This window comes from Tamandua tetradactyla, chromosome 3, assembly GCF_023851605.1.
Source record: "Tamandua tetradactyla isolate mTamTet1 chromosome 3, mTamTet1.pri, whole genome shotgun sequence".
NCBI classification, from domain to species: domain Eukaryota; kingdom Metazoa; phylum Chordata; class Mammalia; order Pilosa; family Myrmecophagidae; genus Tamandua; species Tamandua tetradactyla.
Window position 1 is genome coordinate 7,362,757 of NC_135329.1, and position 20,232 is coordinate 7,382,988.

The 20,232-nt window shown below is 39.1% G+C and overlaps 1 protein-coding gene across 4 annotated transcripts in view; it reads left to right on the forward strand.

Moving 5' to 3' along the window:
* Positions 1–20,232, forward strand: part of LOC143676943 (protein FAM228A-like) — a 53,935-nt gene that overhangs the window by 13,919 nt on the left and 19,784 nt on the right. For all 4 annotated transcript variants that reach the window (XM_077152277.1, XM_077152279.1, XM_077152280.1 and 1 more), the window contains 3 exons: positions 14,704–14,781; positions 16,656–16,743; positions 16,882–17,038. In XM_077152277.1, coding sequence (XP_077008392.1) covers positions 14,704–14,781; positions 16,656–16,743; positions 16,882–17,038 — 323 coding nt within the window. The remainder of the gene's footprint in view (positions 1–14,703; positions 14,782–16,655; positions 16,744–16,881; positions 17,039–20,232) is intronic.

The following is a 20,232-nucleotide window of genomic DNA, read 5'->3' on the forward strand; positions in this document are numbered from 1 at the left end:
CTTGCTAAGGGCCCATCAATCTTATTGATTTTCTCATAGAACCAACTTCTGGCCTTATTGATTTTCTCTATTGTTTTCATGTTTTCAATTTCATTTATTTGTGCTCTAATCTTTGTTATTTCTTTCCTTTTGCTTGCTTTGGGGTTAGCTTGCTGTTCTTTCTCCAGTTCTTCCAACTGGATAGTTAATTCCTGAATTTTTGCCTTTTCTTCTTTTCTGATATAGGCATTTAGAGCAATAAATTTCCCTCTTACCACTGCCTTTGCTGCGTCCCATAAGTTTTGATATGTTGTGTTTTCATTTTCATTCGCCTCGAGGTATTTGCTAATTTCTCTAGCAATTTCTTCTTTGACCCACTCGTTGTTTAGGAGTGTGTTGTTGAGCCTCCACGTATTTGTGAATTTTCTGGCACTCTGCCTATTATTGATTTCCAACATCATTCCTTTATGGTCCGAGAAAGTGTTGTGTAAGATTTCAATCTTTTTAAATTTGTTAAGACTTGCTTTGTGACCCAGCATATGGTCTATTTTTGAGAATGATCCATGAGCACTTGAGAAAAAGGTGTATCCTGCTGTTGTGGGATGTAATGTCCTATAAATGTCTATTAAGTCTAGTTCATTTATAGTAATATTCAGATTCTCTATTTCTTTGTTGATCTTCTGTCTAGATGTTCTGTCCCTTGATGAGAGTGGTGAGTTGAAGTCTCCAACTATTATAGTATATGAGTCTATTTCCCTTTTCAGTGTTTGCAGTGTATTCCTCACGTATTTTGGGGCATTCTGGTTCGGTGCGTAAATATTTATGATTGTTATGTCTTCTTGTTTAATTGTTCCTTTTATTAGTATATAGTGTCCTTCTTTGTCTCTTTTAACTGCTTTACATTTGAAGTCTAATTTGTTGGATATTAGTATAGCCACTCCTGCTCTTTTCTGGCTGTTATTTGCATGAAATATCTTTTCCCAACCTTTCACTTTCAACCTATGTTTATCTTTGGGTCTAAGATGTGTTTCCTGTAGACAGCATATAGAAGGATCCTGTTTTTTAATCCATTCTGCCAATCTATGTCTTTTGATTGGGGAATTCAGTCCATTGACATTTAGTGTTATTACTGTTTGGATAATATTTTCCTCTAACATTTTGCCTTTTGTATTATATATATCATATCTGATTTTCCTTCTTTCTACACTCTTTCCATATCTCTCTCTTCCGTCTTTTTGTATCTGACTCTAATGCTCCCTTTAGTATTTCTTGCAGAGCTGGTCTCTTGGTCATGAATTCTTTCAGTGACTTTTTGTCTGAGAATGTTTTAATTTCTCCCTCATTTTTGAAGGATAATTTTGCTGGATATAGGAGTCTTGGTTGGCAGTTTTTCTCTTTTAGTATTTTAAATATATCATCCCACTGTCTTCTAGCTTCCATGGTTTCTGCTGAGAAATCTACACATAGTCTTATTGGGTTTCCCTTGTATGTGATGGATTGTTTTTCTCTTGCTGCTTTCAAGATCCTCTCTTTCTCATTGACCTCTGACATTCTAACTAGTAAGTGTCTTGGAGAACGCCTATTTGAGTCTAATCTCTTTGGGGTGCGCTGCACTTCTTGGATCTGTAATTTTAGGTCTTTCATAAGAGTTGGGAAATTTTCAGTGAAAATTTCTTCCATTAGTTTTTCTCCTCCTTTTCCCTTCTCTTCTCCTTCTGGGACACCCACAACACGTATATTTGTGCGGTTCATATTGTCCTTGAGTTCCCTGATACCCTGTTCAAATTTCTCCATTCTTTTCCCTATAGTTTCTGTTTCTTTTTGGAATTCAGATGTTCCATCCTCCAAATCACTAATTCTATCTTCTGTCTCTTTAAATCTATCATTGTAACTATCCATTATTTTTTCTATGTTTGCTACTTTATCCTTCACTTCCATAAGTTCTTGATTTGTTTTTTCAGTTTTTCTATTTCTTCTTTATGTTCAGCCCATGTCCTCTTCATGTCCTCCCTCAATTTATCGATTTCATTTTTGAAGAGGTTTTCCATTTCTGTTCGTATATTCAGGATTAGTTGTCTCAGCTCTTGTGTCTCATTTGAGCTATTGGTTTGTTCCTTTGACTGGGCCATATTCTCAATCTTTTGAGCGTGGACAGTTATCTTCTGCTGCTGGCGTCTGGGCATTTATTCAGATTTCTCTGGGTGTTGGACCCAGCAAGGTTGTAAGATTTTTCTGTGAAATCTCTGGGATCTGTTTTTCTTATCTTGCCCAGTACGTGGCGCACGTGGCACACGTTTGTCTCAAGTGTTTGGAATGGGTCTCCCCCAGTCACCGATCTCCGTGGCCTGGGGCTTTCGGATCCAAATCTCTCCGTTGGTTCAGGGGCCGCGCGTGGTGGGGGCGTCAGCTGCCGCGGCTTGAGGGGACCCTGTGGCTGGTTGCGGGCCGCAGCGGGCCTGGGGGATTCCCCACCGGACCAGGAAGCCTCCCGTGGGGGGGGGGGCTTCCGCGGCTTGGATAGCCCTCCTATCTGAGACTCGTATCCGCGGACTCGAAGCAGAGACTCGAAGCCGCCCGCAAAAGAGGGGTGCCACCTGCCTCGGCTTGGGAAACTTGCTTCTCCAATACTCTCAGCCGGCCCGGAAAGGGGGGAGGGAGTAGCTCGGACCACCGCAGCTGCCGCTGATCGGGAGATCGCACGCCGCTTGGGGGTCTCACTGCAGCCGAGTCTCGCAGTCAGTCTAGCCAGCCCAGACTTTGGATAGCCCTCTGATCCGGGACTCGTAGCCACGGACTTAAAGCCGAGACTCGAAGCCGCCCGCAAAAGAAGGGCGCCGCCTGCCTCGGCTTGGGGAACTTACTTCTCCGATACTCTCAGCCGGCCCGAGAAGGAGGGAGGGATTAGCTCGGACCGCCGCAGCTGCGGCCGCTCGGGGGTCTTGCCGCAGCCAAGTCTCGCAAACAGACTTGCCAGCCCAGACTTTGGATAGCCCTCTGATCCGAGACTTGTAGTCGCGGACTCGAAGCCGCCCGCAAAAGTGTGGCGCCGGCCGCCTTGGCTGGGAAGCTTGTCTCTCCGAGTCTCTCAGCCAGCCCCGGAAGGAGGGAGGGATTAGCTCGGACCGCCGCAGCTGCGGCCGCTCGGGGGTCTCGCCGCAGCCAAGACTCGGAATCAGACTTGCCAGCCCAGACTTTGGATAGCCCTCTGATCCGAGACTTGTAGTCGCGGACTCGAAGCCGCCCGCAAAAGTGTGGCGCCGGCCGCCTTGGCTGGGAAGCTTGTCTCTCCGAGTCTCTCAGCCAGCCCCGGAAGGAGGGAGGGATTAGCTCGGACCGCCGCAGCTGCGGCTGCTCGGGAAATCGCCCGCCGCTCGGGGATCTCACTCACCGCAGCTGAGTTTCGCAGTCAGACTAGCCAGTCCAGACTTGGTTACGCTGTGTGTCCATTCCCTGCTGTAGCCCCGGGAGTTGTTTTGTACTGTTTCTGTTCACCTATTAGTTGATTTGGAGTCGGAGGAACTAAGACGCATGTACCTTACTAAGACGCCATCTTGGATCCGAACCTCTTCTCTCTTTTTTCTTTGTCAACCTTGTTAGTGGCCCATCAGTTTTATTGATTTTCTCAAAGAACCAACTTTTGTTTTTATTTATTCTTTCTGTTGTTCTTTTGTTCTCCCATTCATTTAACTCTGCTTTATTCTTTGTTATTTCTCTTCTTCTATTTGCTTGGCAGTTAGATTCTGTTCTTTCTCAAGTTGTTCCAGGTGAACAGTTAAGTCCTCAACTTTTGCTCTTTCTCCTTTTTTAATATAGTCATTTAGGGTAATAAATTTCCCTCTCAGCATAGCCTTTGCTGCATCCCATAAGTTCTGATATGTTGTATTCTTATTTTCATCAGTTTACAGAGAGCTACTGATTTCTCTAGCGATTTCTTCTTTGACCCACTCATTGTTTAAGAGGTGTTATTTAATCTCCATGTATTTGGGAATTTCTTGTTCATTGGTGATTATTATTATTTTTTGTGTGCTCTATGGTGGCGTTGCATTTCATTATTTCTCCATGTAAGTAGCTCATTATTGCAGCACCATTCGTTGAAATTTTGTTTGTTTGTTTTTTGGTTTGTTGTTGTTGTTGTTGTTGTTTTTATGGGAAGTGCATCGACCAGGAATCAAACCCAGGTCTCCTGCAGAGCAGGTGAGACTTCTACCACTGAACTACCCTTGCACCATTTGCATGTTGGTAGTTATTGATTTCCAGCTTCACTCCATTGCGATCAGACGAAGTCCTTTGAATAATATCAGTGTTTTTAAATTTAGAAAACCTATTGCATATTTAAATTTGAAGTTTTGGGTGAAGGGATAGAAGAGTTGATTTGGAATTAGATATATGAGAAATGCTTTTCATTTAAATGTTAAAGAATAACAATGGCTTAAACCATAAGGATATTTATTGTTTTTTTAACAAGGTATCCAGAGGGAGGTGTTCTTATGGTGGGTTCTGGCAGCAAATAAGAATGTCATTGAAGAGCTAGGTATTTTTCTATTGATCTATTCTGCTCTCCTTATCCCTGTCATCCTCATTTTTGTATGGTTGTTGCTTACAGCTCCAGATATTAGGTCTGCATTCAAAGCAGGAAGAAGGGAAAAGGAATGGTTACTAGGAGACTCTTCTTTTACACCCATTTCTTTAATCAGGAAAGAAAAGTGATCCTAGAAGCCCCCAGCAGACTTCCCCTTAGATCTTAATGCCAGAATTGGCAAGTACTAGGTAGCTAACGATAAAAGGGGCTGGGAAAGAGGTGTCTGGCTTTCCAATTTATATAGTTGGAAGTGGACAAGGGTGAATAGGATTATGTAGCTGTTGAGTTAACCAACCATTATACAGAGGCTGCCAGTTTCTATGTTCCATGTTTCGGTATGGCTTTATAAAACAGTAATACAATCTTGGTTTCTCATTATATATACATACATTTTGAAACTGAGGCCCACTTATTTGCAGTACCAAATTTAAATCTGTTGGCTTTGTGCGTTCACTCCAAGATCTTTGTTTTTTTCTTAGGTGTTTATTAGAAACTTAGAGTAGTTTAAATATATTGTCAGTAAAATTTAATATATTTACTGATATATATATATAATATATATAATAAATATATATTTATTAAATCTCAGTAAAATTTAATATGTTTACTGAGCAAAATTTCTAATATATGTCAAATAGTAGGAATATGAAAAGCCCTATATTTTTAGTGCACAAATGCTTTATTTAAATAACCCAGTGTATGGAATAGATTGCTTTTATTATAGTAAAGTTGTGTATGTTGAAAAAGTATCCCCTTTGTGCTTATTTTAAAATATTCTTATGAGAAGTTTATGAAGTGGGCATTATTATCATTAACACTATTTTATGGATAAGAAAACGAATCCTGAAAGAGGGTAAAAACCTGCACAGGTTTACAGACCTAGTACGGGTCGAGCTCAAGATTGGATCCAGGTCTGTTTGAAATCCAAGTGCAAAGTTCTGCAGTTGTATTCAGAAATGTGAGCATGCAAGTAAAGGATGGGGAAGCTATGCCTCAGAAAGAGCATGTGTTGAAGTCCAAGTGAATTGAAATGACAGTAAGTGTAGTGTGAATCAGCCATGTGAGCTGGCTTCCAAGAAAACATGCGCTTTGAGGCTGCGTATCAAGAGAGGCTGCTGGGAGTGAGAAGGATCAAAGTGCTGGTCCACCCTGTCCTGACTCTGTCACTCCTGTCACACTGTAGAGGGGACATTCACCAGTTGCAGAGCCTTTAGGAGAATGCGGGGTCCTGAAGCCACTTAGTATAAGAAAGAAGTGGGGTATTTGGCCTTAGGAAGAGATGATGCTGTCACAAGGGGAAATGAAATCTTTAAATATTTAAAAGGTGGACTTGTGGATGATGGATAAACATATTTTGAGTTGCTTCAGGGGAAAGAACTAGTTTCTGTGCCTGAAACTTACAAGGCAGTTAGATTTTATCTAAGGGCAAACTTCCTAGTGGTTAGAATTCCTAGTGGTTAGAATTACACCTGCCTCAGGGAGCAGAAAGTTCTCAACCTAAGGCTGGTTGATGACTTCAGACTCTTCCCAGATACCAAATTACTTCTGAGGTTTGAATTCCATACCTTTGAATTTATGAATTTATATAAATATGGACTAAAACATATTTGGCCCTTATGAATACTGCCAGACGCTTGTATGTAGTGATTTGTTCTTTTTTTTTTATTATTAATTAACGGAAAAAAGAAATTAACCCAACATTTAGAAATCATACCATTCTACATATGCAATCAGTAATTCTTAACATCATCACATAGATGCATGATCATCCTTTCTTAGTACATTGCATCAGTTTAGAAGAACTAGCAACACAACAGAAAAAGATATAGAATGTTAATATAGAGAAAAAAATAAAAGTAATAATAATAGTAAAAAAAAAACAAAAAAAACCTATAGCTCAGATGCAGCTTGATTCAGTGTTTTAACATGATTACTTTACAATTAGGTATTATTGTGCTGTCCATTTTTGAGTTTTTGTATCTAGTCCTGTTGCACAGTCTGTATCCCTTCAGCTCCAATTACCCATTATCTTACCCTGTTTCTAACTTCTGCTGGACTCTGTTACCAGTGACATATTCCAAGTTTATTCTCGAATGTCGGTTCACATCAGTGGGACCATACAGTATTTGTCCTTTAGTTTTTGGCTAGACTCACTCAGCATAATGTTCTCTAGGTCCATCCATGTTATTACATGCTTCATAAGTTTATCCTGTCTTAAAGCTGCATAATATTCCATCGTATGTATATACCACAGTTTGTTTAGCCACTCGTCTGTTGATGGACATTTTGGCTGTTTCCATCTCTTTGCAATTGTAAATAACGCTGCTATAAACATTGGTGTGCAAATGTCCGTTTGTGTCTTTGCCCTTAAGTCCTTTGAGTAGATACCCAGCAATGGTATTGCTGGGTCATATGGCAATTCTATATTCAGCTTTTTGAGGAACCGCCAAACTGCCTTCCACAGTGGTTGCACCATTTGACATTCCCACCAACAGTGGATAAGTGTGCCTCTTTCTCCGCATCCTCTCCAGCACTTGTCATTTTCTGTTTTGTTGATAATGGCCATTCTGGTGGGTGTGAAATGATATCTCATTGTGGTTTTGATTTGCATTTCTCTAATGGCCAGGGACATTGAGCATCTCTTCATGTGCCTTTTGGCCATTTGTATTCCCTCTTCTGAGAGGTGTCTGTTCAAGTCTTTTTCCCATTTTGTAATTGGGTTGGCTGTCTTTTTGTTGTTGTTGAGTTGAACAATCTCTTTATAAATTCTGGATACTAGACCTTTATCTGATATGTCATTTCCAAATATTGTCTCCCATTGTGTAGGCTGTCTTTCTACTTTCTTGATGAAGTTCTTTGATGCACAAAAGTGTTTAATTTTGAGGAGCTCCCATTTATTTATTTCCTTCTTCAGTGCTCTTGCTTTAGGTTTAAGGTCCATAAAACCGCCTCCAATTGTAAGTTTCATAAGATATCTCCCTACATTTTCCTCTAACTGTTTTATGGTCTTAGACCTAATGTTTAGATCTTTGATCCATTTTGAGTTAACTTTTGTATAGGGTGTGAGATATGGGTCTTCTTTCAATTTTTTACATATGGATATCCAGTTCTCTAGGCACCATTTATTGAAGAGACTGTTCTGTCCCAGGTGAGTTGGCTTGACTGCCTTATCAAAGATCAAATATCCATAGATGAGAGGGTCTATATCTGAGCACTCTATTCGATTCCATTGGTCGATATATCTATCTTTATGCCAATACCATGCTGTTTTGACCACTGTGGCTTCATAATATGCCTTAAAATCAGACAGCGCAAGACCTCCAGCTTCGTTTTTTTTCCTCAAGATGTTTTTAGCAATTCGGGGCACCCTGCCCTTCCAGATAAATTTGCTTATTGGTTTTTCTATTTCTGAAAAATAAGTTGTTGGGATTTTGATTGGTATTGCATTGAATCTGTAAATCAGTTTAGGTAGGATTGACATCTTAACTATATTTAGTCTTCCAATCCATGAACACGGTATACCCTTCCATCTATTTAGGTCTTCTGTGATTTCTTTTAACAGTTTTTGTAGTTTTCTTTTTTTTTTTTTTTTGTCTTTTTTTTTTTATTAATTAAAAAAAGAATTAACAAAACAATTAGAAATCATTCCAATCTACCTGTACAATCAGTAATTCTTAATAACATCACATAGTTGCATATTCATCATTTCTTAGTACATTTGCATCGATTTAGAAAAAGAAATAAAAAGACAACAGAATAAGAATTAAAACAATAATAGAAAGAAAAAGAAAAAAAAAAAACAAAAAAACCCAAAAAACCTATACCTCACATGCAGCTTCATTCAGTGTTTTAACATAATTGCATTACAATTGGGTAGTATTGTGCTGTCCATTTCTGAGTTTTTATGTCCAGTCCCGTTGTACAGTCTGTATCCCTTCAGCTCCAATTATCCCTTCTCTTTTTTTTTTTTTTAATTAACGGAAAAAAAGAAATTAACCCAACATTTAGAGATCATACCATTCTACATATGCAATCATTAATTCTTAACATCATCACATAGATGCATGATCATCATTTCTTAGTACATATGCATTGGTTTAGAAGAACTAGCAACATAACCGAAAAAGATATAGAATGTCAATATAGAGAAAAAATAAAAGTAACAATAGTAAAATCAAAACAAAACAAAACAAAACAAAACAAAAACCTATAGCTCAGATGCAGCTTCATTCAGTGTTTTAACATGATTACTTTACAATTAGGTATTATTGTGCTGTCCATTTCTGAGTTTTTGTATCTAGTCCTGTTACACCGTCTGTATCCCTTCAACTCCAATTGGCCATTATCTTACCCTGTTTCTACCTCCTGCTGGACTCTGTTATCAAGGACATATTCCAAATTTATTCTCGAATGTCTGTTCACATCAGTGGGACCATACAGTATTTGTCCTTTAGTTTTTGGCTAGACTCACTCAGCATAATGTTCTCTAGGTCCATCCATGTTATTACATGCTTCATAAGTTTATCCTGTCTTAAAGCTGCATAGTATTCCATCGTATGTATATACCACAGTTTGTTTAGCCACTCTTCTGTTGATGGAGATTTCGGCTGTTTCCATCTCTTTGCAATTGTAAATAACGCTGCTATAAACATTGGTGTGCAAATGTCCGTTTGTGTCTTTGCCCTTAAGTCCTTTGAGTATATTCCCAGCAATGGTATTGCTGGGCGTATGGCAATTCTATATTCAGCTTTTTGAGGAACCGCCAAACTGCCTTCCACAGTGGTTGCACCATTTGACATTCCCACCAACAGTGGATAAGTGTGCCTCTTTCTCCGCATCCTCTCCAGCACTTGTCATTTTCTGTTTTGTTGATAATGGCCATTCTGGTGGGTGTGAGATGATATCTCATTGTGGTTTTGATTTGCATTTCTCTAATGGCCAGGGACATTGAGCATCTCTTCATGTGCCTTTTGGCCATTTGTATTTCCTCTTCTGATAGGTGTCTGTTCAAGTCTTTTTCCCATTTTGTAATTGGGTCGGCTGTCTTTTTGTTGTTGAGATGAACAATCTCTTTATAAATTCTGGATACTAGACCTTTATCTGATATGTCATTTCCAAATATTGTCTCCCATTGTGAAGGCTGTCTTTCTACTTTCTTGATGAAGTTCTTTGATGCACAAAAGTGTTTAATTTTGAGGAGCTCCCATTTATTTATTTCCTTCTTCAGTGCTCTTGCTTTAGGTTTAAGGTCCATAAAACCGCCTCCAGTTGTAAGATCCATAAGATATCTCCCAACATTTTCCTCTAACTGTTTTATGGTCTTAGACCTAATGTTTAGATCTTTGATACATTTTGAGTTAACTTTTGTATAGGGTGTGAGAAATGGGTCTTCTTTCATTCTTTTGCATATGGATATCCAGTTCTCTAGGCACCATTTATTGAAGAGACTGCTCTGTCCCAGGTGAGTTGGCTTGACTGCCTTATCAAAGATCAAATGTCCATAGATGAGAGGGTCTATATCTGAGCACTCTACTCGATTCCATTGGTCGATATATCTATCTTTATGCCAATACCATGCTGTTTTGACCACTGTGGCTTCATAATATGCCTTAAAGTCAGGCAGCGCGAGACCTCCAGTTTCGTTTTTTTTCCTCAAGATGTTTTTAGCAATTCGGGGCACCCTGCCCTTCCAGATAAATTTGCTTATTGGTTTTTCTATTTCTGAAAAATAAGTTGTTGGGATTTTGATTGGTATTGCATTGAATCTGTAAATCAATTTAGGTAGGATTGACATCTTAACCATATTTAGTCTTCCAATCCATGAACACGGTATGCCCTTCCATCTATTTAGGTCTTCTGTGATTTCTTTTAGCAGTTTTTTGTAGTTTTCTTTATATAGGTTTTTTGTCTCTTTAGTTAAATTTATTCCTAGGTATTTTATTCTTTTAGTTGCAATTGTAAATGGGATTCGTTTCTTGATTTCCCCCTCAGCTTGTTCATTACTAGTGTATAGAAATGCTACAGATTTTTGAATGTTGATCTTGTAACCTGCTACTTTGCTGTACTCATTTATTAGCTCTAGTAGTTTTGTTGTGGATTTTTCCGGGTTTTCGACGTATAGTATCATATCGTCTGCAAACAGTGATAGTTTTACTTCTTCCTTTCCAATTTTGATGCCTTGTATTTCTTTTTCTTGTCTAATTGCTCTGGCTAGAACCTCCAACACAATGTTGAATAACAGTGGTGATAGTGGACATCCTTGTCTTGTTCCTGATCTTAGGGGGAAAGTTTTCAATTTTTCCCCATTGAGGATGATATTAGCTGTGGGTTTTTCATATATTCCCTCTATCATTTTAAGGAAGTTCCCTTGTATTCCTATCTTTTGAAGTGTTTTCAAAAGGAAAGGATGTTGAATCTTGTCGAATGCCTTCTCTGCATCAATTGAGATGATCATGTGATTTTTCTGCTTTGATTTGTTGATATGGTGTATTACATTAATTGATTTTCTTATGTTGAACCATCCTTGCATACCTGGGATGAATCCTACTTAGTCATGATGTATAATTCTTTTAATGTGTTGTTGGATACGATTTGCTAGAATTTTATTGAGGATTTTTGCATCTGTATTCATGAGAGAGATTGGTCTGTAGTTTTCTTTTTTTGTAATATCTTTGCCTGGTTTTGGTATGAGGGTGATGTTGGCTTCATAGGATGAATTAGGCAGTTTTCCCTCCACTTCGATTTTTTTGAAGAGTTTGAGGAGAATTGGTACTAATTCTTTCTGGAACGTTTGGTAGAATTCACATGTGAAGCCATCTGGTCCTGGACTTTTCTTTTTAGGAAGCTTTTGAATGACTAATTCAATTTCTTTACTTGTGATTGGTTTGTTGAGGTCATCTATGTCTTCTTGAGTCAAAGTTGGTTGTTCATGTCTTTCGAGGAACCCGTCCATTTCATCTAAATTGTTGTATTTATTAGCGTAAAGTTGTTCATAGTATCCTGTTATTACCTCCTTTATTTCTGTGAGGTCAGTAGTTATGTCTCCTCTTCCATTTCTGATCTTATTTATTTGCATCCTCTCTCTTCTTCTTTTTGTCAATCTTGATAGGGGCCCATCAATCTTACTGATTTTCTCATACCACCAACTTCTGGTCTTATTGATTTTCTCTACTGTTTTCATATTTTCAATTTCATTTATTTCTGCTCTGATCTTTGTTATTTCTTTCCTTTTGCTTGCTTTGGGGTTAGTTTGCTGTTCTTTCTCCAGTTCTTCCAATTGAACAGTTAATCCTGCATTTTTGCCTTTTCTTCTTTTCTGATATAGGCATTTAGGGCCATAAATTTCCCTCTTAGCACTGCCTTTGCTGCATCCCATAAGTTTTGATATGTTGTGTTTTCATTTTCATTTGCCTCGAGGTATTTACTAATTTCTCTTGCAATTTCTTCTTTGACCCACTCGTTGTTTAAGAGTGTGTTGTTGAGCCTCCAGGTATTTGTGAATTTTCTGGCATTCCGCCTATTATTTATTTCCAACTTCATTCCTTTATGATCCGAGAAAGTGTTGTGTATGATTTCAATCTTTTTAAATTTGTTAAGACTTGCTTTGTGACCCAGCATATGGTCTATCTTTGAGAATGATCCATGAGCACTCGAGAAAAAGGTGTATCCTGCTTTTGTGGGATGTAATGTCCTATAAATGTCTGTTAAGTCTAGCTCATTTATAGTAATATTCAGATTCTCTATTTCTTTATTGATCCTCTGTCTAGATGTTCTGTCCATTGATGAGAGTGGGGAATTGAAGTCTCCAACTATTATGGTATTTGTGTCTATTTCCCTTTTCAGTGTTTGCAGTGTATTCCTCACGTATTTTGGGGCATTCTGGTTCGGTGCATAAATATTTATGATTGTTATGTCTTCTTGTTTAATTGTTCCTTTTATTAGTATATAGTGTCCTTCTTTGTCTCTTTTAACTGTTTTACATTTGAAGTCTAACTTGTTGGATATTAGTATAGCCACTCCTGCTCTTTTCTGGTTGTTATTTGCATGAAATATCTTTTCCCAACCTTTCACTTTCAACCTATGTTTATCTTTGGGTCTAAGATGTGTTTCCTGTAGACAGCATATAGAAGGATCCTGTTTTTTAATCCATTCTGCCAATCTATGTCTTTTGATTGGGGAATTCAGTCCATTAACATTTAGTGTTATTACTGTTTGGTTAGTACTTTCCTCTACCATTTTGCCTTTTGTATTATATATATCATATCTGACTTTCCTTCTTTCTACACTCTTCTCCATACCTCTCTCTTCTGTCTTTTCGGTTGTGACTCTAGTGCTCCCTTTAGTATTTCTTGCAGAGCTGGTCTCTTGGTCACAAATTCTCTCAGTGACTTTTTGTCTGAGAATGTTTTAATTTCTCCCTCATTTTTGAAGGACAATTTTGCTGGATATAGAAGTCTTGGTTGGCAGTTTTTCTCTTTTAGTAATTTAAATATATCATCCCACTGTGTTCTAGCCTCCATGGTTTCTGCTGTGAAATCTACACATAGTCTTATTGGGTTTCCCTTGTATGTGATGGATTGTTTTTCTCTTGCTGCTTTCAAGATCCTCTCTTTCTCTTTGACCTCTGACATTCTAACTAGTAAGTGTCTTGGAGAACGCCTATTTGGGTCTAATCTCTTTGGGGTGCGTTGCACATCTTGGATCTGTAATTTTAGGTCTTTCATAAGAGTTGGGAAATTTTCAGTGAAAATTTCTTCCATTAGTTTTTCTCCTCCTTTTCCCTTCTCTTCTCCTTCTGGGACACCCACAACACGTATATTTGTGCGCTTCATATTGTCCTTGAGTTCCCTGATACCCTGTTCAAATTTTTCCATTCTTTTCCCTATAGTTTCTGTTTGTTTTTGGAATTCAGATGTTCCATCCTCCAAATCACTAATTCTATCTTCTGTCTCTTTGAATCTATCATTGTAGGTATCCATTATTTTTTCTATCTTTTCTACTTTTTCCTTCACTTCCATAAGTTCTGTGATTTGTTTCTTCAGTTTTTCTATTTCTTCTTTATGTTCAGCCCATGTCTTCTTCATGTCCTCCCTCAATTTATCGATTTCGTTTTTGAAGAGGTTTTCCATTTCTGTTCATATATTTAGCATTAGTTGTCTCGGCTCCTGTATCTCATTTGAACTATTGGTTTGTTTCTTTGACTGGGCCATATTTTCAATTATTTGAGCGTGATCCGTTATCTTCTGTTGGCGTCTGCGCATTTAGACAGATTTCCCTGGGTATTGGATCCAAAAGTTTGGAAGATTTTTCTGTGAAATCTCTGGGTTCTGTTTTTCTTATCCTGCCCAGTAGGTGGCGCTCGTGGCACACGTTTGTCTGCGGGTCCCACCAGTAAAAGGTGCTCTGGGACCTTAAACTTTGGAAAACTCTTGCCGTCCGGGGGGTTCGCTAACCGAAACGGCTTGAGCCGGCCCGGGGTCCGAACGCAGGGAGGGTTGCTGGTCGCCGCAGCCCGGGAAAGAGCCCGTCCGAATTTCCTAGTCGGCCCTGGGCGACAAGCGTGGCGGGCGGGCGCCAGCGGCTGCGGCCCGCCCGGGAGAGTGCTCGTTCCCCGGGAGTCACGGGTTTGGAAGGGGCCTCCCCCACCCGTCACCGTTCTCCACGGCCTGGGGGTTTCCGATCCAATTCTCTCAGTTGGTCCGGGGGGCTGCGCGTGGTGTGGGCGCCAGCCGCCTTGGTTTCAGGGCACCACCTGTCCAATTCTCCCAGCCGGCCCGGGAAGGGGGAAGGGAGTAACTCCGGCCGCTTGCCGCCCCACCCAGTGAGGCCCGCGCACCTCGGCAATCTCACCCGAGCTGCTTCTCTCAGCCAGCCAGCCGTTCCAGGATAGGGTACGCTGTCTTTTTTATCTCTGTTGTGGCTTTGGGCGCTTTCTGTATCGTTTCTACTCCCCTAGTAGCTGTCCTGGGGAAGAAACTAAGATCCGCGCGTCTTACTAAGCCGCCATCTTCCAGGAAGTCCCTAGTTTTCTTTATATAGGTTTTTTGTCTCTTTAGTTAAATTTATTCCTAGGTATTTTATTCTTTTAGTTGCAATTGTAAATGGGAGTGATTTGTTCTTAAGGTGTATTTTTTTTTCCTCTAAAGGATATATTTGGAGACTACTATGATCCTGAAGTATATGACCCTTTTCACATGACAAAAAAGATCCCAAATTATGGAAAGGTAAGGTAGTTTTTTCATCTTTATTTTTTTCTTAGAAGTTATGGGGTTGGGGCAACCTAATCATTTTAGAAGTTTTGTAGTTAGTCTCTATTTACTGTTTTAAGACCCACAAAAGTATTACCTCCTCCTTTTAAGAATAGGAACCCCAAATAACTTAGACTTCTGGAGAATTTACTCTGGGTGAACAAGGCATGCATGGGTGTGATAATTCTCCCCTCTACCCTCCTTCCCTCCCTCCCTCCCTCCCTCCTCCCCTCCTTCAAGACAAACTTGAAGCCCAGTAGAGGAGAAAGCTACCTAGGCCGTGAGTGCACAGGAGTGCCCTGAGTGCGTGCTGGGAGCCAGTGCAAGGAACAGTGGGGCATAGATGGGAGAGTGCCTTTCTACTGGAGGTACAAAGGAGGATGTTAGGAAAAGCTGCGCAGAAGAGCTAATAGTAATGTCTTCAAATTTTTTAAACTGCCAATATGAGTCAAAATGTAGTGATGTAGGCTTTGGTTTTGCTCCTGTGTATCCGAAGTAGCCATCTGATATCATTGTTCATTTAAAGTATATTTGCCTGGCTCTGAAGACAAAAGTGGCTCTTCCCAAGGCAGTTTGGTGGTTCCTTAGGAAGCTAAGTATAGTATTGCCGGTAATACCATTGCTAGGTATCTACTCAGAGGACGTGAGGGCAAGGACACAAACTGACATTTGCACAACAATGTTTATAGCATTATTATTTACAATTGCCAAGAGATGGAAACAGCCCAAATGTCCACCAACAGACGAGTGGCCAAACAAGCTGTGGTATATACATACGATGGAATATTAAGCAGCTGTAAGACAGAATAAAGCCATGATGTATGTAACAACATGGATGGACCTTGAGGACATTATGCTGAGTGAGATAAGCCAGAAACAAAAAGACAAATACTGTATAGTCTCACTGATATGAACTAATATTAACGAATGAAGTTGGAGAGGTTAAGAACAGAGATCATTTAAGTGCTGCACGAGACATAAAGGCAGGGGAAATATGCCTTCTGTTTAAAGCTTGCAATCAGCATGGGAGAGAGAAAAAACCCCTCAGTAACCTCTGTTCTTGCCTGCTCCTTTCACACACCCACACGGATGCTCACGTGCCTCATTCCCATGTGGCCTTCAAGTCCTGTTGCCACCTTCCATGGGTGGCATTCTTCCTCTCAGGCTGGGTTGGGAAGGATGGCTGTACCCTAAAGTATCCCGAGTGACTCCTCCCATGACTAGATAGCCATTATCTGTTACCTGTCAGGGGTTCTAGACCGAGAGGTCCCTGAAGACAAGACCTGGTACGAGTGTGGCATACAGGTAGCCTCAGCAAACATGCATTGACGGATGCGATGGCAATGTCAGAACTCTGAGCAGAGCCTGGCTTTCCTATTTGGGTGACCCTTTGTCTTTCTAGCCTTAAGGCTTAGTGATATTTAGCTATCCTCATCCAAGGCAGAAGATATTTATCCTTCCACTGCTCTGTGATTGACAATCTTCTTGAGTCTGTTTTGTTTGACTGTTTGGGGTACAGTAAGGACATAATTGAGTGCTTAGGACATATTTAAAAAGTATAGTACTCAAACTGCAGTAGGATCCTTAAGGATTCTCATTTCTCTTTTTTTTTTTTTTTTTTTTTTTTTTTTTTTTTTAAAGGAAAGACAGAGAGAAGGAAGGAAGGATAGAAGGAAGGAAGGAAGGAAGAAAGGGAAACATTTTTAAACATTTTCTTGTTTTATTGTATTCTGTTTCTCCGTTTTTGTTACATGGGCTGGGGCCGGGAATCGAACCGAGGTCCTCCGGCATAGCAGGCAAGCACTTTGCCCGCTGAGCCACCGCGGCCCGCCCTCTCATTTCTCTTGAAGGTTATAGTCCCACCATTTTATGATCCTCTGTTTCGGAGACAGCGAGGGGTCGATGAAGAGAACAGAGCTATTCTTCAGTGTGAGACAGGTACTTGGGCTTCATTTTTAGAGAATGAAAATGATTCATTTTTTAAAATTGTCAAATGATTTCATACTCTATGAGCAGCTAAAGCAGCTTAGATTAGAATCTAGTGACTTAGTTTTTTTTTTTTTAATCTTCCTGCAGGAAGACGATATACCATAAAAGAATTTGAAGAAATAGAAAAGTCCAAGCTGCATGCCAGATTGCCCCAGTCCGCTTTTACTCTACACAGCGTGATTCCAAAAAAGTGGCTTAAAGCTTCTGTGAGATCCATGAGAAGTAAAATTCATAGTACCTGCAGGTAGAAGTTAATGATCTCCCAAATTGGTAATAGATTAGAGAAATTTGTTTATCAAACAATTTAGTTTAATTCCTAATTCAGATCTTGCACTAATCATTTTCTTTTAGTTAGTATTTATAGTTTTATTATTACTGTGCACACATTTGTATTGTGAAATATACCCAGGCAACAGTATAAAATATAAATGTAGAGCTCAACAAATTGTCAGTCCTGTGAAAATTGCTTTCCAGATCAAGAAAAGGAATGTGTCCCTTCTTGATAACAATCCCCTGCTTCCCCTATTCACTTAAAAAAAAATTAGTCAATTGATTATTTACATTGGTGTTCATGCTTTGTGCTGTGCAGTTCTGTGGGTTTTCACAAGTGCAGTGTGTCATGTGTCCAGAATTACAGTATTGTATAGAATAGTTTCACTGCCCTACAGATCTCTTGTGCTCCACTTCCTCATCCCTTCCTCTCTTCCCCCGAACTCCTGGCAAACACTTGTCTTTTTTGCTGTCTCCATAGTTTTGCCTTTTCCAGAGGGATATGTAGTTGGAATCATACAGTATGTAGCTTTTTCACACTGGCTTCTTTCATTTGGCAATATATATTTAAGTTTTTTCCACGTTTTCTTTTTTTAACAGCTTTATTTAGCTATACTTCTCATACTATATAATTCATCACACATTTAAAGTGGGCAATTCAGGTTTTTTTATACAGTCACAAATATGTCAACCATCACCACAGTCAATTTTAGAACATTTTCATCACTTCAAAAAGTAAGCCTATACCCTTTAGCTGTCACCTCCCCCCCATCTCCCCATCTTTCCCTACTTACCCCAGCTCTAAGCAACCACTAATCTTTCTGTCTCTATAGATTTCCCTGTTCTGTACGTTACATATAAATAGAGTCGTATAATATGGGATATCTTGTGACTGGCTTCTTTCACTCAGAATAAAGTTTTCAAGGTTCATTCATGTTGAAGTACGTAGCATTGTTTCATTCCTTTTTATGACCAAATAATATTCCACTGTATGGATATACTATATTTTGTTTATCTGTCACTTGATGGACAATGGGTTGTTTCTACCATTTGACTATTACAAATAATGCTGCTATAATCATTTGTGCACAAGCTTTTTGTATAAACATATGCTTTCATCTCTCTTGGGTTTATACCCAGGAGTAAAATGAATGGGTCTTACGGTTACTGTATGCTGGGTTTGAGGAACTGCCAGACTATAGCTGCACCACTGTACACCCCTACCAATAGTGTATGAGGGTGCTGAGTTCTCCACAGCCTCCCAATGCTGATATTATCTGACTTGTTGGTTCCAGCCATCCTAGTGATGAGAAGTGTATCTTACTGTGGTTTTGATTTACATTTCCCTGATGACTAGTGATGGTGCACATCCGTTTAGGTGCTTATTGGCGTTTGTATATTTTGTTTTGAGAAAGGCTTGTGCTTTTCGTGTCATATCGAAGAATCTATTGTCCAATACAAGGTCCTGAAGATTTTCCCCCCTGATTTTTTCAAAGTGTTTTATGGTTTTAGTTCTTATATTTAGGTCTTTGATCCATTGAGAGTTAATGGTGTGAGGTGGGGGCCCAGTTTCACTCTTTTGAAACTGAATATCCAGTTTTCCCCGCATCATATGTTAAAGATTGTTCTTTCACCATGGAGTGGACGTGACACTCTTGTTAAAAATCAGTTGGCCATAGACGTGAGGGTTTATTTTTGAAGTCTCAATTCTCCATTTTGTTTACATGTCTGCCCTTGTGCTAATACCACACTGTTTTGACTACTATATCTTTGTTGTGAGCTTTAATTAGGAAGTGTGACTCTTTCCACTTTGTTCCTTTTCAAAGATGGTTTGACTGTTTCGTACCTGTTGCCATTCCATATGAATTTGATGACTGGCTTTCCATTTCTTCCAAAAGGCTACTGGAATTTTGAATGGGATTGTGTTGAATCTGTAAATCACTAGGGATAGTATTGTCTTACAATCTCTGAACACAGAATGCCTTTCTCTTTATTTAGGTCTTTAAAAATTTCTTCCAGCAATGCTTTTAGGTTTTCAGTGTACAATTTTTTTTTAAACATCATTGGTCCAAGTTATTCCTAGATATTTGAATCTTTTAGTTGCTACTGTAAATAGAATTTATTTTTCTTAATCTCCTTTTTGGATTGTTCATTGCTGGTTTATAGAAATACAACTGATTTTTTTGTATGTTCTCCTTGTACCCTGCAACTTTGCTGAATTCATTTATTAGTTCTAATAACTTTCTTTCAGATTCTTTGGGATTTCTATATATAGGATCATGCCATCTGTAAATACTTCTTCCTTTCAAATTTGGAGGCCTTTTAGTTACTTTTCTTGACTCAGTGCTCTGGTGAAAATGTCCATGACAATGCAATGGTGAAAATGGGCATCAGCATTCTTGTCTTCTTGCTGTTCTTAGGAGGAAAGCTTTTAGTCTTTTACTGTGAATGTGATGTTAGCTGTGGGGTTTTTCATAAATGCCTTTTATCATGTTGAGGAAGTTCCCTTCTGTTCCTAGTTTTTAAAGTGTTTGTATCAAGAAAGGGTGCTATATTTTGTCAAATGCCTTTTTTGTGTGGTGATCATATGTTTTTGTTCCCTTCATTCTATTGGTGTGTTGTATCACACTGATTGACTTTCTTTACATTGAACTACTTGCATCCCTGGATAAGTCCCACCAATCATGGTTTATAATTCTTTTAACGTGCTGTTGGATTTGGTTTTCTAGTGCTTTGTTGATGAATTTTGCAGTTATATTTATAAGGCATATTCCTGTAATTTTCCTGTGTTGTGATATCTTTAATTGGCTTTAGAATTAGAGTGATGCTGGTTTCATAGAGTGAGTTAAGAAGTGTTCCCTTCACTTCAATTTTGTGGAAGAGTTGGAACAGTATTGGTGTTAATTCTTCTTTGAATGTTTGTTGAAGTTCACCAGTGAAGCCATCTGGTCCTGGGCTTTTCTTTGTTCGGAGGGTTTTGATTACTGAGTTAATCTCTTTACTTTTATTCTAGTTTGCTAGCTGCTAGAATGCAATATACCAGAAATGGAATGGTTTTTTAAAAAAGGGAATTTAATAAGTTGCTAGTTTACAGTTCTAAGGCCGAGAAAATGTTGCAATTAAAGCAAGTCTATAATAATGTCCAATCTAAGGCACCAGGGAAAGATA